This window comes from Beta vulgaris, chromosome 1 (genome assembly GCF_026745355.1).
Source record: "Beta vulgaris subsp. vulgaris cultivar EL10 chromosome 1, EL10.2, whole genome shotgun sequence".
Taxonomy (NCBI): Eukaryota; Viridiplantae; Streptophyta; class Magnoliopsida; order Caryophyllales; family Amaranthaceae; genus Beta; species Beta vulgaris.
Window position 1 is genome coordinate 11,569,155 of NC_079202.1, and position 27,022 is coordinate 11,596,176.

At 36.6% G+C, this 27,022-nt stretch overlaps 1 protein-coding gene across 2 annotated transcripts; it reads right to left on the reverse strand.

The window, feature by feature from the left end:
- Positions 1-751: 751 nt before the first annotated feature.
- LOC104905596 (high mobility group B protein 9) lies at positions 752-16,345 on the reverse strand. Of its 2 annotated transcripts, none has more exons than XM_048646263.2 (6): positions 16,007-16,345; positions 15,648-15,726; positions 15,379-15,547; positions 13,192-13,284; positions 1,057-1,436; positions 752-955 (listed from the first exon to the last, which is right to left on the reverse strand). In XM_048646263.2, exons 1-6 carry the CDS (start codon positions 16,138-16,140, stop codon positions 851-853), a joined length of 960 nt encoding a protein of 319 aa, XP_048502220.1. In that variant the 5' UTR covers positions 16,141-16,345; the 3' UTR covers positions 752-850. The 2 variants fall into 2 exon arrangements, with proteins under 2 accessions (XP_048502220.1, XP_010692487.1); XM_010694185.4 differs by having other exon boundaries at positions 1,057-1,460; positions 16,007-16,344.
- Positions 16,346-27,022: the final 10,677 nt, after the last annotated feature.

A 27,022-nucleotide genomic window follows, 5' to 3' on the forward strand; every position in this document is an offset into this window, starting at 1 on the left:
TTGAAGTCTGATGACTCCTAAAACCATCACATGAACTTGGAGTGAATTGAATTTATTTAATTCATCAATCATTATCCTAATCTTAGTAATAAAACTCGCAATCCTTAGAATAAAAGATCGAACTCATTCAACGATATATATTGTTAGAAATGTACAGGAAGATGGGGAACTAATGGTAACCAGGCTTTTACGAAAATTGAAGATTTCCCTTTAGAAAAAATAAGAAAGGTGAAGATGTTGCCGCAAAACCTGGAATTGATGAATATATAGACCATTCTGGGCAATGGTACATCTACCCAGTGGGTAGTTAACCCACTAGGCATAGAGCATTAAAAAAACTATTAGAATTGTTGAGTTGGATCCTATTATTTACTTATTTCTATTAGTAGTGGGTTGTTAACCCACTGGGTAGAAAAAAGTTTTTTCCGACCATTCTGGGGGGAGTCACACGTGCCGGCATTAAATCTAGACAAGTCCAGTAAAGTTTTCTTGTTTTATTCACAAGCTAATGAAGTTTAATCTTAAATTCGAGAAAGTAAGAGTATTGTGAATAAAATTGGCTTCTAATAGAAGAATTTGATGATGTAAACATATATAGTCATTAAGTTTTTCGATTAATTTTGATCAAGTTTTATAGAGGAAAAAATGGTTATCAATGAACCTACATACAAGAGCCACAACGTAGTGTTTTCCTAGATGCAACAAATAAATATCGCGAGTAAAATTAACTATTTGTTGCAGTCAAGGAGAATGAAATCATCAAATATCAGGATATTGAAATATTGCTAGTAATATTAACTATTTGTTGCAGTTAGGGAGGAGAAAATCATCAATATTAGGATATTGCAAATTATAAATTGTTCATGTTGCCTCTTATTGTTGCTAACTTCGCATTGTATTCCTGTAATTCTTTCCTATACCTTTCTTTATCTCTTAACCCAATATTCTGATATACCTACACAAAAATAGAACATGAAATCAAGTTTAGCAATTCATAAGATTATCAAACAAGGTTATAGCAATAGGTAAACCATGCATATATATAATAAGACATACCATTTTCTCATCAAAGCTAAGATTGTTCCACAATTCTCCAATCATCTTAGTGAACTCCCTTTCTCGAGTATTAGGATGAAGAGACTTAAGTAATGCATGTTTCTCTGCGAAGAAGAAATTGTAGCCACTCCTGTTGGGTTTCGGGTGGCTTGGATCTCGCCCCCAACGCTTCCTCTTACGCTGCCTTCTTTTTGCCGATGATCTCCGAGGTGTGCTCGGATCGTAAGGGACGAGAGCCATGCTAAGATCTTCTTCATCAAGGAAAGAGGAAGTACTTGGCTCGTCTACAGGATGGTATATTACACCACTAAGAAGATCTTGTCCGATTTTAATAGAGACTAAATAACCACAGTCGAATTTTCCATGAATTGTTCCTACCGCTGAAATGCTCAAGGGATCAGAATCTGCAGAGTTATGAACTTGTCGTCACTAATGTAGTTGTATAGAACTGTGTTGTACCTTTTGTTTTTTAACCACCTATTGTGAAAGAGTGGCTTTTTCTCTATTGGTTCATAATTTCATACAATTCATAGTTACTTTCATATCTTAATAAAGCACCAAAAACTATCATGAGAGTGTTTGGCAATTAAAATTTTGGAGGAAAAAAAGAGTTTCGGACCGCTTTTAGAGTTTTAACTAATCATAAACTCTAAAAGTTTGTTTAATAAAAGAGACTTTTAGAGAGAATTTCGGAATGAAAACTCTCAAAATGAAGAAGCTCCTAATAGAGCTTTTTTCTTTAGAAGATCAGGTAAGAATATGTTCAATGAATTTTTTGCCTCTAATAATAATACTACACATATGAATGTATTAAATGTCTATAAATATCATTTCACACAGACAAATGACAATAAGCTTTTTAGCAATTAGTTAATTGTTACCAATCACATTTATTAAAACAAGCTTTCAAATCAGCAATCAAATATGCAGATCAAAACGTTAGAACTCTAAAAACAAACTTTAAACTCTAACAGAACGATCCACGACTAATATAATAGAAATGTCTCAAATGTCTAGAAAGAGGGGAGACTCTCTCTCTCTCTAACCCAAAATGCCCTCACGACACAAAGTGAGAACAACCGTCCAATCCCGTCTGCAAAGACCCCCGTTTCCACTGAAGATGCCAGGAATCTGCCGCAAACTCAACCTTCACCTCAACCCAACCCCAAAACACCTGCTACAAACAACTCTCAACCCCTGTATCCTAACCAAAACCCCCTTCTTCTCAACCCATTCCTTTTTTGTTAAAGACTTTTAGAGAGGCCATAACTTTTAAGCCCTTTGAAAGTATGGAGATATCCATGTTAGAAACCACTAGTCTACCCCCAGTAAGCCTGCCTTTTGCAACGTCATGTGCAAATCTTAAGGAAGGGGTGGAAATTTTCATACCCATTTATGAAGAAGAATACAAAAATATTGCGCAACCATGGGAGGCGGCAATAATAGTTAAAATTCTGGGACAATCTTTCTCAAAGGATTTCCCAAAGAAAGAACTCCAAAAGTCGTGGTCATGGAAGGATAACTTGGAGATGATAAGCTTGAAAAAGGGGTTCTACAATATACAATGCCCAAACCAAACCATGAGGTCAGAGATTCTTACAGGAGGACCCTGGACACAGTTTGGAAGCCACATTTGGGTCCAAAGGTGGAAGGTCGGATTTCGACCATCATCGGCGAAGATAACCGAATACCGAAGGTGGGTGGCAATGCCGGAACTCCCCATTGAGTTGTTTAACAAGTCAATCCTTGAGAGAGTAGGAAACACACTGGGGAAAACACTGAAGATTGACTAACATTCGCTAACCGGAGAGAGAAAAAGATATGCAGCAGTATGTGTGTTGATGGAAAAAGAGAAGCCTCTGCCGGAAGGAGCGTGGATTGGAGGAACATTCCAACCCCTCATTTTTTGTGAAGGGCCTTGGTTTTGTGGTTCATGCAATAAATTCGGACATCAAACTAAGAATTGTGGGCAGTCAACAAATATTCCTGATCAAATAATACTCGGTGGTCAGAAGGCTAAAGAAGACATGGTCAGCCATGGTAATAAATGGGAGAAAGTCAATAGGACAGAGATGGGAAAGACTTTGGGGGTGGGCCAACGACGCACAAACACCCGTTGGACTCCCAAAAAATGTACTGACCCAGTAGACTTAGAGGGGCCAAAAAAAAGAGCTGCGGGAAATCTTGAAAAAGAAAAACAAGAGAGAGAAAGTTCTAGTTCTCTCGACATGGAGAAAAGCAAATGCACATTAACCAATTCTTTTAAGGAAAAATTCACATCAATAATCTCAACTATGGGCACTCTTTCAATATTAATCCCAACTAAGGATTATTCCAGTATAATCCTAACTATATCAGTTATCTTCCCGAATTGATCCTTTACCTGTTATAACCTGTTTAATAGGTTAACTTGCTTATGTGGCACAATCTAATTCACTTTTTTTTTTCTTTGTCTTTCTTCACGTCATTCTCTCTCTTTGCCTTCACACCTAGCAGCCACCATCTCTCTCTCTCTTTCCTATGACCATGAAAAACCCACATGCCACCTACCCTCCCTCCTACTCACCACCCACCGGCACCACCCCTCCACCAAAATCAACAACCACACGTCAACCACCGCACCTCCCTCACTATCCTCACCGCCTCGTTGTCCCCAACACCTTCATGCGGTGCACATCTCCAACACATCACTATCTTCCCCCGTCCACCCCTCAAGCCCACCTCCAAAGTCTACTTCGCCAACTCACCCCCACCTTTACTCCCCAACCTCATCATCCCCTCCCTTAAAATTACAAAACCTTGACACCACCACCATCGTCAATGTCTTCGCCAACCACCTTGACTTATGGTATGAATACCCCCCCTTAATATCCTCCCTCGTTTGCGACGGCTTCACTCCCTCATATCGAATAATTAACCGACGTCGACCAAAAACGACATGTTGTTAGTGCTCAAGTGTGCGATATAAATGCACGGATTTTAAACGGGTATGGTGTTTTGGGTGGGTTGTGGTTGTAGTTGTCAGCGTAATTTTTCTGGGTTTTTCTGGTGGGTTTGGGTCATTGTGGTTGTAATTTTATAATGGTGGTTCTAGTAGTGGGGTAGATTTTTTGCGTTAGTTGTGTAAGTGGTGGCGGTTGTGGTCATAGGATGGTGGTTAACAGTGGGTGTGGTGGTGTGCGATGGTGGTTAACGGTGGGTGTGGTGGTGTGCAATGGTGGTTAGGTGGTGTGTGGTAGAACATTAGATTAATTAAGAAAAATTACAAAGTTTGCCTGCTTAGTAAGTCACTGGTCAGTTAGGATTGTTTCGGAAAGATGGACCCTATAGTTTGGATTATACTGGAATAATCCTTAGTTGGGATTAATATTGGAAGAGTGTCCATAGTTGGGATTATTGATGTGAATTTTTCCTTCTTTTAATTCTTTACAAGGATTGGGGCATTTGGAAGGATTTCCATCTACTCAGAAAGAATATTGTGAAGCCACCTTAAGCTGAAAAGTGGCAGGGCTACAACACCTACAAACCCCACCAAATCCCATCAATAATTTTGGGGTAAGACTTATGCCAAGGAAAATGAAACATGTTCCCACATTTCAAACATCACCTATCAAAAAGAAAATAGCGAAAGTTTTACTTCCCCATCTGAAAATGGAACTCCCTCTAGAGTTATACCTATCATCACCACCTCCACTATCACCCCCATCATCCCCCCCATCAACCCCAACTCCACCAAAAATCCTAGCCACCAGGTACGATCACCTAGTGCACTTCAACTGCCTAGTTCGTCCGGTGATGGCAAAATTCAACCTGGGGTACGCAGATTACCTGGTTCCAGATGGAAAGGAGGGAGTGTTCATGAACTTAACGTGGAATGAAGTCAAAGCCCTCGTCCTGAACCCGTATCCGCGTCCGGGGATTTTCAACAACATCTTCCTGTATGTGAACTCGGACATTGCACCCATGCATGTCCCTCAAATTCAAGATGCTTGTCATCTCCCAAAGCCATTGCTCCTGTTTTTGAGGTGGCTACTAAATAAAGAGGGAGGAGTAGAAAAAGACGAGAGGGATCTTTTCCAAAATATGGGACAGTGGCTCGATCCTAACCCGATTCTTCCCCCAACACGAACAATGATAATAATGACAAACACACCAGCGAGGCTCCAAGCCATGAGCAACACCGATGCGCTACTCTTAGCCTGAGCACGCAGACCCATAAGGTAGGTAGGAGTGATAGTGAGCTGGTCGAGGCAAAATGGTTAAGGTTCCCGCGCGAGGCCGAGGTGTGTCTTCAACCCCATATGAGGCAAATCATCGACGTGGAAACGGGAAAGGACATACTACCATGGACACCTGGCAACGAGGTGCTGTTAGCCAAGTTTCTTAAGCAACCCCTTCTACCGAATAATATGACAATATTATTTTGGAATGTCCGACGGTTAGGGAGGCCTTCTTTCAAACAAAACCTCCGTATGCTGCTAAAACAACAGAACCCATATATGGTGATCCTTGTGGAGACCCGTCTGTGCCGCCAAGCCACTACTACCACTATAGAAATCGTAGGCTTTGATTTCTGGCATATAGTAGAACCGAGGGGATTCGCGAGGGGCGTTGTCCTCCTTTGGAATGCTACTAATCTCAAGTTCCATGTAGTGGGAGGAAATTCTCAAGGGGTGCATGGAGTGGTCGAGGTGAGTCATTCAACTAACTCTTTTGTTTTGTCCGCAATTTATGCAAGTCCCAAATATGTTAGTAGAAAACTTTTATGGCAGGATTTATGTAAAATGTCGGAGTCTATTACTTATCCATGGCTAGCTATTGGCGATTTTAATGAAATTATTAGCCAAGATGAGAAATTTGGTGGCCAACAGATTAAGAAAAATCGTGCTAATTTATATGCATCAAATATGAATTTATGTAATTTGTTAGATATGGGTACCAAGGTCAAAAGTTTACATGGTCTAATATGAGGAAAACAAATCCAATTTTCAAAAGACTTGATAGGGGATGGGTAAACCCGGAATGGATGACCTTTATCCCAAACTCGAACCTCTAGAACTTACCTCGTGTAACGTCCGATCACTGCCCCCAACTAATCCACCTTGATAATCCTATCCCGAGACTAAGGAACGAATCTTTTCGATTCGAACCTATGTTGTTGTTAGACAATGTGTTTAAGGAAAACATCGGAAACACTTGGCCTATGGGTGGAGGGGAAATCGGTCCGAACCTATAGGAAATGCAGCATGTTCTCACTGCTTGGAACTTAAATAATTTTGGCAACGTCTATAAAAGGAAACGAAGGGCTTTATCGAGGCTTAAGGTAACCCAAAAAGCGTTCCAAACAAAACCTCACTCACAATTCCTTCACAACTTGGAAATAGAGTTGCGCTCTGAAATAGTAAACATTTTAATGCAAGAAGAAGCTTTATGGGCCGTAAAAAATAAAATGGATAGAATTAAGGATGGGGAAAGGAACACTAGCTTTTTTCATAGAAGTGTAATGATTAAAAGGAGCACGAGTCAAATCTTATCCATTAGAAATGAAGTAGGCGTAGATATTCAGGAGCCGTATCAAATAAGGAAGCACATTTCAGACTTCTTCCATACCTCAAACTCCTCCAATCAAATGGAATGTAACTGGACCTAAATATGAGTCAAAATTTGATTGACATAGCCTACTCACCGTCAAATGAGGAAATAAAAAGGCCATCAAGCAAATGAACCCATTAAAGCCCCTGGGCCCGATGGTTATCACCCCATATTTTTCCAAAAAATGTGTGATATTGTGGGGGAGGATGTGTGTTAGAATGTTAGGTCTTGGTTTAGTCAAAGGAAGGTTCCTAAGGAGATGTGCCAAGCTGTTATATGTTTGATTCCTAAACAACATCCGCCGGAAACCGTGAAACACCAAAGACCCATTAGTCTCTATAACACACTCTATAAACTCGCTACTAAAGTAATAGTCAACCGCCTGAAACTTTGATTCCTTATTGGATTTCACTGAATCAAAATAGCTTTATAAAGGGGAGGGGTCCGGATGTGAACATTGTGGTAGCTTCAGAAATTCTACACTGAATGAATAAGAAAAAAGGGAAAATGGGTTGTTTGTTTTGAAAATCGACCTAGAAAAGGCCTATGATAGAATTGAATGGAGCTTTGTTAGGACTTGTCTCCAGAATCTGGACCTTAGTGATGCTTCCATTGACCTGATTATGAGTTGCGTGTCTCAATCCTCCTCCTCTATCCTAATCAATGGTCAAAAAACTAAAGCTTTTGATCACTCTCGAGGGCTCAAATAAGGCGACCTTATGTCACCATATCTTTTCAAATATTTGTCTCGAGGCCCTCTCTCAAATGATTAATCAAGCAACATTGGAGAAGAAATGGACCCCATTTTGGGTAGGAAAAGATAAAATTCACATGTCTCACTTAATAATTGCAGATGACCTGTTGATTTTTGGGAGGGTGGATGAGGCAACGACCTTTGAAGTTAGGAAAAACTTGAAAGAAATCTACCTTATTTTGGGGCAAAAAATTAATGAAAGCAAGAGTCGCCTCATCTTTTCACCTAACACCTCAATCGATCACATAAACATATTTCAACAAACCTGGAACATTGAGGAGAATGAGGACCCATGAACTTACTAAGGACTCTCTTTATCCCATAAAAGGCCGTCGTGAAACCAAGTCCAGTTTGTGGTCGATAAAGTTAAAAAGAAACTTGTAAACTGGAAAATAAAGTACCTCTCTAGGGGGGTAGATTATGCCTGATTTCCTCTACGCTTGCTACAATCCCAGCATATTACATGTAAGGTACATTACTCCCTGTAGCGACCCTCCAAGACTTAGATAGAGAGTGCAATAATTTTTTGTGGGGGGACTAGGATAAAGAGAACAAAATCCACCTAGTCGGAAAAGAGAAAACTTTCACACCAAAAGCACATGGAGGCTTAGGTATTCGCAATCAAACTCTAATGAACAAAGCTTACATGGCTAAATTAGGATGAAAGTTGTCCCAAGGCCCTGAAAATCTAGCACAAAAGTGTATCACCTCCAAGTATGTCTATAAACATTATGTCACTTCCTTCTGGAAAGGGTCGCCAATATGGCAGAGCTTAGGGAAAGGATGGTCGTTGTTCGCTGAAAAAAGTCAATGGTTCCCAGGGAACGGAGAAAAACATTAAATTTTGGCAGGTTGATTGGCTAGGATTAGAACCCATCAGAACATTTTGTGAGGGACCACTAAACAATCACGAAAGTGAGTTGAAAGTGAAAGATGTAAGCATAAATGGTGAATGGAACTTATAGATGTTATTCATAAGTCTCCCTGACACTATCATCAGCAGAATCTATGATCTAGATGTCCCAAAGGAGCAGGCACAACTAGATTCCCTTGTCCCCCTCTTTCTATCATAACAAGGGTTCTCTCTTTCCTCCGCCTATAAAACCTAACTGTCCTGCCCTAACACTCCGGCCATTGATTGGGTTTGGAAAATCCAAACAACCCCAAAAATTCAATTCTTCTTCTGGTTGGTATGCCAAGACCGGCTACCCCATGGCAAACTCCTTAGCAATTGCCACATCACTATCTCAGCTCAATGCACTATGTGTAATCAAGGTATTGAAAACTCTCACCATATTCTTCGATCATGCCCACGTTCTCTTGAGATTTGGGATCTCGTTGCTTCTGGTAACCCTCATAGGAACACTGATATACCTCATTGGATAAAATCCAACCTGAATGAAAACTTGGGATTTCGTCAAGTAGCCTGGCCCATCATGTTCCCTTTCATGTGTTTTGAAATTCGGAAGAGCCAAAACCATAGTGTTTTGATCCTTCTAAGAATCCCTTGACCGCTGAGGCAGTGGTTGTACATGCATGGCAAAATGTAAAGGATTTTTTACAAGCAAATCTTCCCAGTCAACAAAAATGTAAACCAAGTCCAAAACCTAATGGACCAAATGCCACATTCATGGGCCATGCTTAATGTAGACGCTGCTTTCCAAAGCCATCTAAAACCTTCTAAGGTGGGGGGAGTTATTTGCAACAATGTAGGGAGATTGATTTTAGGCTTCACAAAAACTACCTTTGCGAGAGACGCGCTCCTAGCGGAACAAAAGGGAATCCGTGAAGGCTTGTCAATAGCCCTAGACCATGGCTTTAAGAAATTGGTGTTGTTTTCGGATTGCAAAATGGCCACTCAACTTCTTGACCAAGAAGTAAAGCACACTAACCTATATGCTAATGTTCTATGTAAATGTAGGGAGTTAGGCACGAAGTTTGAAAGTCTCAAGATTCTCCACTGCAGCAGGGAGTATAATAAGATAGCGGATATGATGGCCAAGCTATGTAGTAACACTAATGACTTAGTGATATGTAATAGGATAGCTAAGATTTTTCCCTCTCCACCTAGCTATTGTATGAACACTTATTTAGCGGAATGTATTAGGGATCCTAGTATGGATAGCTTTTATGAGATGTATGACTCTATTACTTAATTTTTTAATGCTTTATCCTTTTTCACCAAAAAAAACTCTAAACTCTATTTGCCAAATAGGGCCGAAGACATTGAGTTTTGGAATATTGATAGATCAATTAGGATCACTCTTGTTTACTAATAAGCAAAAAGCAAATATTATGATGTAAAATATTGTTATTTAAAATATAGAGTATAATTTTAAAATCTCAACTTTTTTATGATTTTAACTATAATTATGATTTTTTCACCAAGTACCCTCGAGTTTTCAAAAAATTTACCAGGTACCGTCCATGTTTTCAAAATTCACAAGATATCACTCAGTTTTATGGAAATATACTCAAAATCCCTTAATGACTAACGACGTTAACCGGCATTAATCATTAACCCTAATTTTCTATTTTGTCCCCTTAATAAACCCCTAACCCTATTTGTAATACCCCGTATTTTTAGGCATTTATTGAGATTATTTAAAATAATTTTAAATTTTATCTTCAAAACTCATTTTTTACTATTTTAAAATCACATTGGAGGGAATCATTTGGAGGGAAATATAGTTTGAATTTTAAAGGTTATTTTAGTAATTTTTTTAACAATAGCTGCTCTTGTCATTATCTTATTTATTTAATTAGTTATTTAAACAAATATTTGATAAATAATTTTATAAAATCCAAAATTCATTTTTGGGTAATAAAATTAGATTATACATTTAGTATGTAATTTTGGATTTTTTATAAGTGTTGTTGAAAAATCGATTCTTTTAAATAAAACCGAAAACTTTAAATATTTAAAATATTTTGTTAAATCTTATAAAATCAGATTTTTATGAGATTTATATTGAGTTAGAAAGTATGGGATTTTAATTGATTTGGGAAGATTTAACAATCTCTTTAAAATCAAACAAAATTGATTTTAGGAAAGAATTTTTACAAATAAAGGGAAGAGTTATTTATAAAAAAAAAAAATGAAACAAAATTTTTTGCTGCATTACACAGCTGCTGCACGGCAGCTTTGTAACGTTGCAAAGTTTTATTTTTTTTTTAAATTCTTTTGCCCTAATTTTAATAATTTAGGAAAGTTTTACCTCTTTTCTACCCTAGTTTACACTATAAATACCCCTCTAATCCTTCACTTTCTCTTCACCAAAAAAATATTGAGAGTTCCTTATAAAGTTTTCCCTAAAGTGAGTGGTCTCTTTGAGTAGTTTTAGTTTTCACCGAGGAGTTTTAGGGGAGGTTTTGTAAGTACTCATTTTTTTAAAGTTGTTTTAATTCCTAGTTTTTGATCTTTTTGAGTTTTATAAAAACATGTTTTAATTGTTTGAGCATGAATCATGTCTATAATTAGTTAGTTAGCATAATTTTTTTTTAGAGTTCATATATTGTTCATCGTTTTGATTAGAACTAGTTTATAATTAATAGGAGGATTTCGTTCGTGAACATTCCCTTACTAGTTGATTTTCTTGTTTCGTGAATTATCAAGGTACGTTTACGTGGCTTGATCTTAATTATTATGTATACTTAGTTATGTGTTTTAGTATAAATTATATGAATTGGTATATGCAATTGGTTTAATCAAACCTTCTTATCATTTAGGCTAGATAAAATTAAAGCTTGTATTTGAGTAAAGCTATCAAATATTATTTTGTTTGTTCTAGAAAAGTAAATAAAAAAAAAAAATCAGTTTGCATGTATAATCCATTTTTTTTTATGAATGAATCCACTTTTGCAAATCAGTGGCTTTGAATAACTCAACAATATTAGCAGATTTAGTTTTAAAAGTTTAAATTATCTTTTTTAATTCCCTATAATTAAGTTTTTTATCATAATTTTTATTTGAATTAAAGGAAAGGTTTACCCCTACGTATTCTTATTACAATTACCCCTTGGCTTTGTTCAAGAAGGGTTCTTCCAAGTCCACTAGTTGGCATTAAGGTTACTCCAATGTCTTTGATTCATAAAGGTATACTAGCTTGGGGGGTGTGCACACTTAGGATCTGCGGATCAAGGAAAGGGGTTTAAGTTAAGTTCTTATATTATTATTTTCCACTTTTAATGGAATTATTAAAGGAGATATATTCTTTGGTGTTAACGTGAATTTTAATAATGGATTGATCTTATCTTTTGTTATCACTAGAATTGTGAAATAAAGCATGTTTATGAAAGTATGTGAATTATATATTTACAAGTTTACAAGTCTTGCACGTAATTGTACTCAGTATTTCAACTGACTCGTATTTCCTATTTGTTTTGGCTTTGCCCTACTTTCCTTACGGGGAGTAGTTTGCAGGTCTATTGATGATTCATGATGCATGGGAGGAACCTTTTGGGATCATTAGAACTAGATCACTATTTTAGTAGTCTTTAGACTTTTTGTATTAGTATTGTGGTTTTTGGATAATAAATTTATTTTTTTATAAATAAAGTTAGAAGTTTCCGCTGCATATTTTGTGTATTAAGTTATAGTATTGCTAAAATATATTTATATTTGGTCGTAATACCCTTAAATTTCTCCAAGTATTTTACGAAAGTATAAGTTTTTAAAGTGGAGAAATTTGGGGGTGTTACACTAACACTAACAACCTCTCCTCCACCCTCCACCACCCCTGCAACCCTTCCCCCATCCAAGCAGCCCCCCATTCCCCCACAACTGCCCCCTCCCCCACCATAGCGCCTCTAACCCTCGTATCCCTAACTCCTCACAGCCCTCGACCCCATACACCCCCGCCAACCTATGCATCCCCCGTCAGCGCAACCCACCCCACACACCCCCTTGCAACCGCTTGCCTCGAATCTGAAAGCCTCACCACCCCCTGCCATTTTCGACGATCTCTAATTGTGGTCGACGCATGCCTTGAATTCCAGGTGTGGGCGAGATGATCTGGGTTGCCAGGCCACCACTTAGCAATTTGTAGGGGTGGGGGTGAGAGGTGGAGGGTGTGAGGGAGAGGATCTGGGTTGCGGGGGGTGGGGATGCAGCTTACCAGTTTGTAGGGGTTGGGTGAGAGATGGAGGGTGTGTGGGAGAGGATTTAGGTTCCGGGGTTGGGGATTGGGTGGCGTTGGCGGGGGGTTGCCAGAGGCGTGGGGTTGTGGTGCTGCTGGGTGGGGGAGGTGTAGGAGGTTAGGTGATGGTGGGATTAGGGTTAGGATCAAGGTTAGGGTTAAGGGTTAGGAATCAGGGTTTTAGTTAGGTTAATTAGGGTTTAGGTAGGGTAATTTAGGATTTAATTGGATTAATGACTAACAAAGTTAACCGTCGTTAGTCATTAGAACATTTTGATGTATTAAGACAAAACTCGGGGACACCTTGTGAATTTTGAAAACATGGAAGGTCCCTGGTGAATGTTTTTAAAACTCGGAGGGTACTTGGTGAAAAAACCGTAATTATTAAAAATATTGATTGTCAACATACTAAATTTTACTAATAAGGGAAGAGAACGGTATCATGTAAAGTGTTGTTGGGTCAATGTTAATGTATAATATTAAAATATTAATTTTTTTTTTATATTTTAACTAATAAATTATTATATATACTAGTGATTAAAATATATGCTTGTAAATATAAAAGTCAAATTGTTACATTGTTTAGTCACAAAGGAAATATTATAACACTATGTAACAAACTTATAGGAAAATAATACAATACAAATTTACCTTTATTAACTGAATCTTGAACTCTTTTAGGTTCATATTTCTCATGATCATCCATATCTGTCCCACCAACATCAGGACCAACGGGGCATGGACCTACAAGAAAGGACTGAAACTTACAAATCCAAAGAATATTTTGCAATATTTTCAGAAGTGCTAAATTTCTGTAATGTGGGAGTATTTTATAAAGTTGAAGAGAGAGTCTAACTTAAGTGCATTAAATTCCAAGTAGAGCCTTTATTTAGAAAATCACCTCTAGGCTCTAATTGTAGCTCCTAGTTACACAAAAAAAAGGTTGTTTTCGTTATGGTGTAAGTGTAACTCCGTGTGTTTTTTCGAGAAAGCCTTGGTAACCAACTGTTTGAGTCCAAAAAAGACTCAAACACTCAAAGAGTTACACCAATGGTACCATTATAACCTGATATTGGTATCACATTGTTATCAGGATTGGTACCAAGCAACCTTACTTTGGTATCAAAATTTTCGGACAATGGTACCAATCTAACCTAGCATTGGTACCAAACAACACGCGCGTGAAATTTCCAAGGCTTAAAATGACCAAATTACCCCCGTTTGAGTCCCCTAAGAGACTCAAACGGTTGGTTGCCAAGACAAGCTCTGATTTTTCATATCTAAGCTATACTTCAATTCTTAAAAAGTTGTCAGGAGTATCCCAGAATTTTAACGGTATGTTCTCCACAGTTTATTTTCAGTTCAGTTCAGTTTAGTTCAGCTTTGTTCAACTTTGTTCAGTTTAGCTCAGCTCAGCTCAGTTTAGTTCAGTTAAGTTCAGTTCAGCTCGGCTCAGCTCCATTTTTTTATAACGATTTTGTTAAATATTATTATTATGTTGGTCTAATTTATTTTATAAAGTCTCTTATTATTACTATTTATTTTTATATCATTATTATTAAGTATTATTATTATTATTATTATTATTATTATTATTATTATTATTATTATTTCTATATATTATTTTGTTTATTATAGCTTTACTCATTATTATTACTATTATTATTAGGAGGAACATGGTTTAGGTCAAAAACACAAACAAACCCACGTTTTTTAGCCATAAACCAATCAAATCGCGTCAAAACGGTTTATGATGCAATTTTGCTCGGTCCGACCCAATCATTATTTTTATTACTAAATATTATTATATTATTAAATATAATTATTAAAATAGTAATATTAATTTACTTCTTAGATATTATCGTTATTATATAATAATCATCAAGTATTAATATATTAATACAAATAATAAAAATAATAATTATTAATTATCATTATTGTCATTAATTATCATTATTACTAATTTATGATTATTAATATTATATCATTCAAAAATATCCAAAATACAATTATTATTATTATTCAATATTATTACTAATCATTATAATAATAATAATTATATATTCATATTGTTATTGTTTAAATATTATTTATATATTTATTACATTTAATTTAATTCACTTCAGTTCAATTCAATTCAATTCAGTTCAATTCAATTCAATTCAATTCAATTCAATCCAATTCAATTCAGTACAGTTCAATTCAGCTGTTTTATGCCGAAGAGAACATGCCCTAATTGTATCTCCATAATATCCTCGTAGTTACTCAATGTTGGTTTAGTGCTGCAACACCATTGTTGAAAACAATAACCACCTTATATGAATGCAATGAACGTAGGATTAACAATCAGTAGGAAAATTTTCGACCAAAAATAATATTAGTTGAAATTAATTGATTGCATGTTGCCAATCTAACATAATACTCTAATATTCCCTTCAAGTTTTACATTTGGATGATTCGTTGCTTCAAATGATGAAGACATCAAATTCAACTAAAGGGATCCTAATTTTTATTGCAATTACATTAACTAATAATAGTATAACTACTGTTGTTACATAACTAACAAAATTACTAACGTCAAGTTACCAACAAGCTAAGGTACACTTGTTAAAGTTTAAGGCTTTGAAACTTTAAAAAACTCAGGAATACAGAAATACATGGTAGAACCTCAAAAAATACAAGAGAACACTATGAAAAAGCCTTTTCGTTTTTTGAAGGAACACTAGTTTTCCAGTACACTCTAAGGGTGGAAATCTATTATATTTTGAAGCATACTGTATAAGTAAGGTGAGGAGTGAGAACAATCGAACAAGTTTTAAATAATCCTTTTTGATTTACCTGCTAGAGGAGGTGCAAGAACAGGGCCTTGTAACTTAAAGAAGTAAACCTGCTCATACTGGTAGAGGAGACTAAGGTAATGCTTTTTCAGTACAAAAGAAGCACTTGTGGTGGTGGAAGAAAAGTTGAAAATTGAGCTTATTTCTCTCCATCTTTTCTCTGAAACAACCTGTAATTACGCAAAAAAAAAAAAAAAGTCTCTTAAACATCAAAAATATAATCTTGGTTAAAAAAAGGGAGAGGGGAGGTCAAAATATATTATTATCAACCTTGACATAACCACCCCTATTTGTAACTTCCACATATAAAACATGCAAATTTAGCTCCTTCCTTCCAATCACTGGTACCCTTTTGGTAAATAACACACAAAAAAATACTGTCAGTCTGTCATGCAGTGAAAATTTGACAAATGAATTTCATAAGTTGGAATAAGAGCAAACAAAAAAATTTGTGTCAAAAACAAAAAAACAAAGGGGACATATAACACATTAAAAATCTATGAAGCACGAAAACCTCTAAAAATGAGATTTTCTTATTTTGGAGGCGTTTCCATTTTCGACACCTCAACTGTTTCCATGCTACATAGTTAAGCACAGGAATTTGGAATAGTATAAATGGCATGGCCTACATAAATCTGGTTCCCAGCATAGAATGGAGAGATTTGAGTGTATCTAAGAAGATCTTAGGTTGGTTAACAACTTCTTCATGGGTAGAAAGTGGAGAAGGGTAGAAGTGATTCGTTTTTTTCAACACAGGCCACATTATTTTCCGGTTAAAGTGCCGGAAAATGTCAAAAATGAAAGAAAGATAACAGTAGATACTCTGTTTTATAAGTAGCTCGACTTTAGAGAAATAGGGAAAATTTTGAGTTAAAAGTGGTGTAAATAAAAATAGGTGATTGAAATTCTGCAGATAAGATTGTTGTTCAGTATAGTTTGTGAGGAAATTTTCTGACCCCAAATAAAAAATATATGGAATCATAAATGTCATGTAGTTTGTAAGGAATTGACAATGGTTTATAATTACGACAATTTGGCGCTTCCTCTCTAGCAAAAACACTTTTACGATGTAGTCCCTATATTAATCACATCAATATATTTGTAATTTTATATGCGGCCAAATGCACCCCTCTTTTAATTCTGAGTCTGCCCAATACCAACAAAGAAATTCTAATTCTTTTAGGGTAAGAAAAAGAGAAGGAGATTAGGACACCATCCGCACGAGGGGAACACCTAACTCATCATTTACAAGGATAGAGTGTAGAGCTGAACTATTACAAGAATTCGAAATATCAATTTGAAAAGTACACTGAACTAGGTGGCCAACATTAGCGATCCAATCTGCTGCCTTATTTGCTTCCGATATATGTAATTCATAGTCCATGAGGAGAAGTCTTTGAGGAGATTTTGAGTGTCTTGAATTATATGAGCAATTTGCCAGGGTGGAGACCATGTACCTTTGATTGCGTTGATGATTAGCAATTTACAAGGGTGGAGACCATGTACCTTTGATTGCGTTGATGATTAGGAGGTTATCACGACCTCTTCAATATGCAAGTGATGGATGTTAAGCTGACGTGCTATTTGGACACCCCAGTGGAGTTGTGGCTTCCGCAATATGCACTTGGTGTTGCCTATATTGAAAGCAGTTGCTTGGATGGGTTTGCCGAGATAGACCATGATAATAATTCATGTTGCTGACGAGTTATCGCGGATGGAGCCATCAAAATTGAGTTTGAAGGAATGTTGTGGTGGTCCCAGGAGGCAAGGATGAGAGTAGGATGAGTGGTAGATTGGTGGGAAGAGGAAATGGTGGAAAAATGGGAACCAGAGCTGTGGCAATAATCTATAGATGTTCTTAAGTGCCACTCACTGGCAAAGAAATGAGCTTTGTGAAAAATTTAAAGTAGGTTAAGCTGGTGGTGGTTGAAAATGACGTCATTTCGTTCTTTCCAAATACTTCATAGGATGAAAATAAGTTTGGTAACAAATTTCTTGTTACGGTTAGAGTTATGGAGAAACAATAACAAAGGTTCATTGGCCAAGGGACATTGGAGCCATTCTTGAACTTGTTGAAGATTCCAAAAAACTGTAATTTTGGGGCAGGTTCGGAAAAGGTGGTCAATGGACTCAGGATTTGAGTTGCAGAAACTACAAGTATCGGTTGGAATAATGTATCTTTGATGTAAAAGCTGGCGACACTAGGGGAAAAAAAAGGAAGGGTTGCGCCGAAAGGGCTGCGCTTTCTTCAAAACGCAGCCCTTCTTTATTGTAGGGCTGCATTTTTTAAAAGAGCGTAGCCCTACATAACAGAAGGCTGCATTTTTGAAGAAAAGTGCAGCCCTTTTGAGAAAAGGTTGTGCTTGTAAAAAAACGCAGCCCTTCTTACATTCAGAAGGGCTGCGCTTTTTTTACAAGCACAACCCTACTAAGTGAAGGGTTGGCTGGTTGCGCTTGTAAAAAAAAGCGCATCCCTTCTGACTAAGTAGGGATGCGCTTGTAGAAAAAGCGCAGCCCTTTATAAGCTTTTTTTTTAAAAAATAACTTTAATTTTAAAAGAGATTATAAGGGTTTAGGGTTTTGTTATTTGAGATTGGCCTCTCTTTCTCTCTCCTCTCATCCTCACGCCTCTCTTCTCTCTCTCCTCTCATCCTCACACCTCTCTTCTCTCTCCTCTCATCCTCACGCCTCTCTTCTCTCTCCACTCCTGATTACTATTGTTGCTACTGTTGCTACAACATCTCATTAATGGCTCATGTACCACTAGATTGCAAGTTGCGGTGGTTTTACCTAAGTTACGATCTCTCCAGGTTTTTTTATCTCTCTCTAAAACTCTTTAAATTTACCGTTTGAAATTTTGTTGTGGGAATGAATTTGCAGTGCAATTGATGCCAAAGTTCCTGCCAGAGGTAAAGCGTTGATCCTACTGATTTAAGTATCGCCGTTCCTCCAGGAACTTACGCTAGAGTTGGTACGATTTACCCTCAAATTTTATGTTCATCTTGATTTGTTCGAGGATTTTTCTGTTTGATCTTGTTTCTCTTCAAAGCATTTCGTCGAACATTTTGGTTTGCGTTCATAAACCTTTAAATATTAATTGGTTCGACTTTGTGTTAGTTTTCGAAATGCACATTAGATTAGATCAACATTGTTTACGAAATTAATTTTTTAAATCTTCTTTAATTCAAGTTTTTTCAACTCAAATTTGACTTAATTTTCATTAAATTACGATGTGATTTGCTGCAACTCATTTGTACTGATTAATATATACAGCACCAAGGTCGGGACTGGCATGGAAGCACTCCATTGATGTAGGAGCAAGAGTCACAGAAGCATATATACGAAAAATGTATAATAACAAGCATACAATATAGTTTTGTCATCTTGTAAATGATGAACTTGTATAAAGTAAATTTAATTAATTTATCTTCAAATCCTTTTGATTTAATATCCATTCGGGTTGTCTTGAATTATAACGTGTATGTCTCATATGAAGATTGTTACATGTCAAAAAATTTTTTTTTTTTTATTTTTTTATGGGTAAAAAACGCAGCCCTTCATGCTTAAAAGGGGTGCGCTTTTTACCTAAAAACACAGCCCTTCACTTGTAGAAGGGCTGCGTTTTTAGGTAAAAAGCGCAGCCCTTTTAATTCCAAAGCTTCCTCCTCCAACGCCATAGTAATTGAGCGAGGAACATGCCTAGTAATGTTGATACTCAGGCACACACGCGCGAACTGAGCTTTGTCGTCATTTTGTTGATGAGTCACTAGTGGAAAAATGAAGAAGGGTTGCGCTGAAAAAGGCCTGTAGGGCTGCGCTTTTTGACAGCAGCCCTTTTAGTAGCAGCCCTTCACTTTTTCAGTAGGGATGCGCTAGAAAAGCGCAACCCTTAAGCTAGAAGGGCTGCGCTAGTTAGGAAAAAGCGCTAAGCTAGAAAGGGCTGCGCTTTTTCCTAACTAGCGCAACCCTTCCTACCAAAAAAAAATTTTTTTTTTTTGACATTTTTTTACTCATAATCTCACATTTTCTGAAATTAAACAGAAGAGAAGAGAAACGAAACGAAAATACTAAACCCAAAATAAAAAAAAGAATGAAACGAAAATGAAAAAAAGGAACAAAAACTATATACAGAAGAGAAGAAATTATAGATCTGGAAATACAAGAACATTAACCAAAACAAAGATGAAAATACAAGAACATTAATCAAAACAAAGAGAAGTATACAAGAACATTAATTAATAAACAAAGAGAAGTATACAAGAACATTAATCAAAACAAAGAGAAGTATACAAGAACATTAATCAAAATAAACAAAGAGAAGTATACAAGAACATCATAGATATGAAAATACAATAACTACCTCCAAACATTAACCTAATAATGTTTAAATGCATAAAACAAAACCCTAATACATTATTAAGGGAAAAAAATTCGGAAAAACTTAAAATGCCTATTTGGAGGCTTAAACGACCTCGGATGGCTTAAAAAGCCTAAACATCCCTACATAGCGGTGAGTTTGACTCGTTGGCCTGTTTCGCTTTCGAAAAGGTATCACAATAGGCAATCGGACTCCGTCGGCATGTTTAGTGCAAATCATTTCAGGATTTTTGTCGCAAATGTTTATGGGAGTTTTTGAGAGAGAAGAGAGGATGAGAGAGAAGAGAGGATGAGAGAGAAGAGAGGATGAGAGAGAAGGAGGAAAGGAATAATGAGGGACGTGAGAGAGGAGAGAGAATGAGGGATAATATATTTGACGAATCCCGCTTAATATTTGAAGCCGGCGAACTTGAATTTTTCAAATTTTTTTAAGAAGGGCTGCGCTTTTCTTCAAAAGCGCAACCCTACTTAGTCAGAAGGGCTGCGCTTTTCTTCAAAAGGGTAACCCTACTTAGTCAGAAGGGCTGCGCCTTTTATAAAAGCGCAGCCCTTCACTTAGTAGGGCTGCGCTTTTAGAAAAAGCGCAACCCTTCTGAAGTAAGAAGGGTTGCGCTTTTGAAGAAAAGCGCAACCCTACTAAGTGAAGGGCTGCGCTTTTATAAAAAAGCGCAGCCCTTCTGTTGTGTAGGGCTGCGCTTTTAGAAAAAGTGCAGCCCTTCCTCCGCAGCCCTTCTTTTTTTTTTCCCTAGTGAGTGAATAGTCGAGCTTAATGAAAATGACCAATTTTGTGGGTTAGGATTGCAAGTCTAGTCCAAGACCAAAATTCGTTTGGAAGAAAGAAAATTTTTACCCATTGATCAACGTGAGAGATGTTATTGAAAAAAGGTTTGAAAAGTGGCCTCCAATGGGGGAGAACAAAGTTTAGACCTTGGATAAACCAAGTTCTTTTGTCCCACACATCATCTTTCTCAATAGAATTGGAGAATTTGATAAAAAAAAAAAACCATTAGCGAGATAGTGCAGGAAGAATTCCCCATGAATAAACACCAATCTCTCCTTAACGAAAGGTAACCGCAGAGGTAGGGATAGGGTCACCCAAAACCTTCCTAAACAATCAAGAGGCTCTCAGGTTGGCTAACTCCTCTTCATCTATTGGGGGGCTTGCACAGTTACATTAGGGGGAGTTGGACTTGAAATGTTTGCGAGAGGAGCATTTGGGGGCCCTGGTTGGGGGGGGGGGAGGTGAATAGTCACGGTTTTAAGCCAAGGGTGGGATGCTTGAAGAGGTTGAGGGATGGGTCTCACTAGAATAGTGAGCCATAATGACAGTTAGGGGTGTAAGTTATTTGGTTAAAAACCGAAAACAAACCAAACCAAACCAAACCGAATTAGTAATTATTTTTCGGTTTTACGGTTTGGTTCGGTTTTCATTTTGGAAAACTGAAATATATACATACAAGATTATTTCAACATGGGTTAGTTTAAACATTAAAAGTCATAAGCCCAAAGCCCACAACCTAAGACTAACTCACGCACTATTAAAAGACTAACTCATCACTAAAACCCTAGTACTCAACCGTTTCCTTGTCTCTCTCCTAAACTCAGTCGTTTCAATGCTCCACTCTCTCTTCTAAGAGAGAATTCAACTCCTCCATTGAAGAAGGTTGAGTTGTCGACACACTCAGCAGCCAACTCCTCCATTTCTCTCTCCTCTGACGGTTGAAGGAGGTCGATGAAGATGACCTTATAGAAGATCATGTATTTTCATCATTTCGTCATTTGAAGGTTAGATATATAAATAATTATGAATTTTTTACAATTATGATGGATAAATTATGAAATTTTAGTTTCTCCTATGTTATTGTTACTCTCTATTATTTTTTTGAGTGTTTTTTTTTTTTTAAGATTAGTTACGAAAATACGAATCAATATCACTAAAAATACGAAATTGATGTCTCAGTTATTTTTTATTATTCTTTTCGATGTTTACTTTTTTTAGAATTAATTTCGAAAATGCGAAATTTATGTCTCTGTAGTGTTTAATTTTTTTAAAAATTTAGTTCCAAAAATACGAAATTAATGTCACTATTATGTTTTTATGTAATTTGGATTGGTCTAATCTTTGTTTGGTTTAATTTCGGTTTGGTTTGGTTTAGATTTTGGAATAGAGATTTTTTTTGGTTTGGTTTTGTTTGGTTTTCGGCTTCAAATTTTGGTTTGGTTTGGTTTGGATTGAGCTGAATTACGGTTTGGATTTGGATTGGAGATTTAAAAACCGAATTTATTTCAGTTTGGTTTGGTTTTGCCCTGAAGCCAAACCAAAAACCGAACTTACACCCCTAATAGCAGTTGCAATGGGTAGGGTCCTATCAGAGTTAGAGGAAATGGAATCATCAAGGCAAGGGAATTTGAGCAGTTCGACATAGTTTTTCTAAGGTGAGGTATCTGATATTAAGTGGTGGAGGAACCAAGGTCGCTGGTTAGTAAAGACTTGGAAGAGGAAAAGAGTGAGGAGAAAGAGAATGTCAATGAAACAATGGATGAAACCAAAATTGAAGGAAAGCCTTTTACAGAGGGAGAAAGGTAGGAGAGAGTGAAGGGAGAGAGCGCGGGAGGGCGTGAACTAAACACTCATTAGGAGTGGGGGAAGGATCGAGAAACAACTAAAATATTAAAAAATAATTGCAAAAAAGAGAACTGAGAAAAGAAAGATTTGCAAAGATATGAGGAACGAAGAGAGTCATGAAAACCAACAGAAAAAAACAAAGAAGTGTAAGAGACACTTCCCTGGATTAAAAATCTGAACGGATGAAGTGTTGAGCATCAAAAGCAGGGATCCACTTTTCCATTTGATTGGCGAAATTAACATCCGTGGTGGATAATGAAAAGTAATCAATAGATAATTTGTTAACATAAAAGCCTAATTTTGCAGAATCTCTAGGCACAGGAGAGAGAAGGCCCTTCCTATTGCAGGATTGTAATTAGGGGTGAGCACAACCGGGTACCCGGTAGAATTTCATAGACCCGGACCCAGATCCGGACCCAGATCCGGACCCAGTGGGTATTAAAAATCTGGAATTGGAAATGAAATTGGTCCAACCGGGTCCTAAATTTTTGGAACCAGACCCGAAACCGGTGGGTACCAGGTCCAGAATTGGGTACCCAGTTGTAAGTTTAACAACATACTAAGATGGGCCAATTGAGCTATAAAATTTTTTAAAAAATTAAATGAGCCTAAAGGCCAACTAAGTACTAACTTTTTACTTAACAACTATTATCCTATTACCAATTCTATATGACTATATGAAAAAAAAACCAATTCTAAGTACCGGGTACTCGGTGTCCCGGACCTAGACCCGCTCCAATCGGGTACCCAAAGCGGAACCGGGTACCCACCAGGTACCGGGTCTGATAAAATTCTACGCAGAATTGGAACCAGATGCAATTGGGTCCATTTTCTTGGACCCAAACCCGGACCCGGACCTAGTTGGACCGGGTCCGAGTCTGGGTACCCGGAATTTCTGCTCACAAATGATGATTTTTGCCCAAATCCTTTTCTGAGAGAGGAAACCCAAAGGGGTTATCAAGATAGGGAAAGGGTATTGGTTTTCTTGAAAGAGACCGAATTAGGGTAATAATTAGGGGCTATTTTGTGGAGGTTACAATAATAAACGTTTTGAAGGGAAGATAATTTGGGGCAGGGTTGATAGTTGGAGTGTTCTTGAGGTTAACAATGAAGGAGTGATGATTGAAATAGCAAGAAGAGGGATGTAAACGAGAATGGGCCAGCTGATGAGATTTTTCCTTTTTTTTCTTCCAATCTTTCCTCAGAAATTCAATAGCATCATCTTGGGACTCTCTCTCTAACACTCATTTTTTCACATGTGACCATGTATAAAAAAAATTGTAAATGACCAACAAGAAAAAATAAATTATGTTATTGTAAATGACTATATAGAAAAAAAATCTAAATGACCATGTAATAAATACTCCATGAGTGCAATGAAAGAAAGGGGAGTAAATGCTGCTCTTTCTTGCAAAGAACGAGAACCGATTCCCCCAATCTCCGTTAAAAAGGTGGAAGAAGGGTCTCACCACCAAGGTTTTAGGTCAAATTTGGGTTGAACTTAGGGTTGATAATGAACGAGTTGAACATGTGTCAATCTAAATCGAACCCATTTATTAAATGGGTTACCATTTAACCCATTTATATATTTCATAATTAAATTTTAATCAAAATTAATGACTTTTCAACAATAAATTCATGTAAAAGTATGTATGGTTAGAGAGTTTCTTTTTAGTACATACGTTCGACCATTAATATTTCTTAGAATTTACACTAATTTCAACATGTCTTTTTAGGAAATACATATGTAATGAATTATACGTGTTAAAGCAGGTTAAGTTCGGGTTGGAAAATATCAATCTTAACACCTAATAACCCATTTTATTAAACGGATAAGTCGTGTCAACCCATTAACATTCTTTTAGGAGATCAACCCATTTACTTAAATGGGTTGAAAATCCCAACCCTAGCATGCTATTTTTTAGGTAGGTTCGAATTGGGTTAACAAGTTGGTTCAAACTTTTCCAACTCTATTGATAACCATCACGCTAACCTTGATCCTCGTGGAATACATCATATATAGTTTTAGGAAAGTGAAGTGGTGAATGATTTTTAAATATGTAAAGCGAAAAGCATATTATTAGAAACAATGGATAATTTTTCAATAAGAAGAGAAAAATAAAAGGTAGATATATATGTTAACTAGTATGGGGACCCTCTCAAATGCACGATCTCTCCTTCTTGAAGATCTAGACTTTTATTTTTTTCTTGCGTACTAAACTAAAGTCATTCAACCTTATGAGAATAGCCAATCATTGTCTGTTTCGAAAAATTAAAGTTAACTAGTATATATGGAATTCACTTTCTCTTGTTGTAACTTTGATATGCATTTGAAACAGTTTGAGAATAGCCAATCATTGTGTGTTTTGATTTTTGTGATCATATCTTTGCAAGCCATTTTGGTAACATCTATGACATTGTCACCAAAATTATATAGATTTATTTTATTTTTTTATTTTTACAATGAGGGAAGCAGAGCAATAAAACACACTAAGAAAGAAAAACTTAAGTCAATCGTGAATAAGTTTAAGCACAGAGTTTAGCCATATAATGTGCTTTTTGAACTTGTTGACAATTCACTTTTAGGAGCAAACACCACTAAATAGTGTTCGCCATGTTTGTAATTTGATGCAGAGTCTAGGAAATAAGGTCAGGAGCGGCATCAAGATTCTAGATTAAAAGGATGAGATTTGAACAATATGTCAATAGAGTAATCCGATACATTGGATGTTGTTGGAGCCAAGTGAGAATGTTGAGGAGCGCTTTAGCCTATGCATATAGAGTTGAAGTTGCTAATCCATAATCACCACCACTACAGAGAGTTTAGCCATATGGGTTAAAGAGAATCCAAGCTAACCTAGTAACTTTTGTATCCTTATTCCAAGTAGCATCAATTTGTATATATGTTGTATGTTGTAGTCAATTTGCCCCATATATATACCCAAGAAACTAAGCGGGCAAGTAGTATCATCTTCAAGTGGGTGAAGAAAACAGAGGTTAGGTAAGAAGGAGAGAGTACTTAGATTTTGTTGTTGTTGTTGTTCAATAGTATCTACATATTAGATGATTCTTGTAGCTTTAACATGAACATTATGAAACACTCTCTCATTTCTATGTATCCAAATGCTCCAAAGAATCAAAATTAGTTTTTGGATACGGGAACTATGTACCTCATCCTCACTTTTGACAAGCAGGATATATTTGATGATCCATTCTGAGCATGACAACAGATCATCTTGAGGTGCACACATATATATATTTATTTGTTGCTAAGTGGTACGGGCTAGGTTGCAGGAGCGAAACAAATGGTCCACTGATGTTTTCCTGCAATTTATCATACAAGAGTTTCCACATAAAAAACTTCCATTTAGGAAAGATTGAGAGGTGCCATAATATCTTGAAAATATTAGGGGATAGCAAAGCACCTTAGGGGGGGGGGGTATAAACTCTGAAGAATGAAAGCATAAGCAGATTTAGAGGTAAAGTTCCCATAATGATGGTGTTTCCATTTCATATAATCATCAACTGAGTTACTAGGTAATTCCATAACCAAAATATGTTGTGCATCATTATGCACAAATAATCTTCGTACTAAATTTGCTTTCCAAACATGAGTATATATCGATGAAATCACTGATCTTAGAATCTTTTATTTGTTGCATGGGTATATCATCTTGAGCAATTGAAAATTTACCATTAAGTCAGTTTTGTGAGAAAGAAAACACTTTTTCTCCATTTATAATTTTCCAAGTTGCATTTTGGAGAAGAGCATGCTCAGCTTCTTGGATCTAAAGACCCCCGCTTTCTTGATAAATTTCACCATAACTAACACATTAGGCTTAATAGAATAGTAAACTCTACTAATTAAAACACTAGGATTCATGTAGATATAGCTTTATTCATTAGAAAAACCTTTGTAACCAAAGCAACATATCTTATTCCTAATCCCCCCATACCTCTCGGGAGATCTATAACATGTTTATTAACCCAATGAGTACCTTCTTATCTTTGACCGCCCAAAGAAAAGTATGAATTAGAGAATCAAGCTTCTTAGTGATTCTCATAAGTATCCTAAAAGAAGAGAGGATACGAAAAATAATTGCAATAAGCATTGTATTTATAAGAATTACTTTTGTAGGTTAAGAGAGGAGAAGAGCATTTCAGCTGAGAAGTTTCATATAGATAAAATCTATAAGGAAAGTAAAGTGACTATATTTTGAACCTTGAATGTCCACATGAATTCCAAGATGAGTACCAAAATCGTTAATCTTAGGCATGCCGAAAATATTATTGAAAATATCCTGATTTTCCGAAGAAGTATTAGTGCTAAATTTGGTAAAGATTTTTTGAGAATTAATCCGGGAGCCATACCAAGACAAAATCTATCTGTAATTTTTCAAATATGTCTACAAGCTTCGATAGAAGTACTGAAGAAAAGCAAAGCATCATCAGCAAAAAAAAAACAGGTGAGAAATATTAGGGCTTCTTTTTGAGATACTAATAAATTCGAATAGATTAAAATTAGTACCTTCGAAAAGCATTCTAGAGTAGATATCTCTATTATATAAGGGAAGAGGGGAGCAATGTTGTCCTCTTTTGAAATGCCTATTTTGCCCCCATTTCCTTTCTGAATTACAAAAGG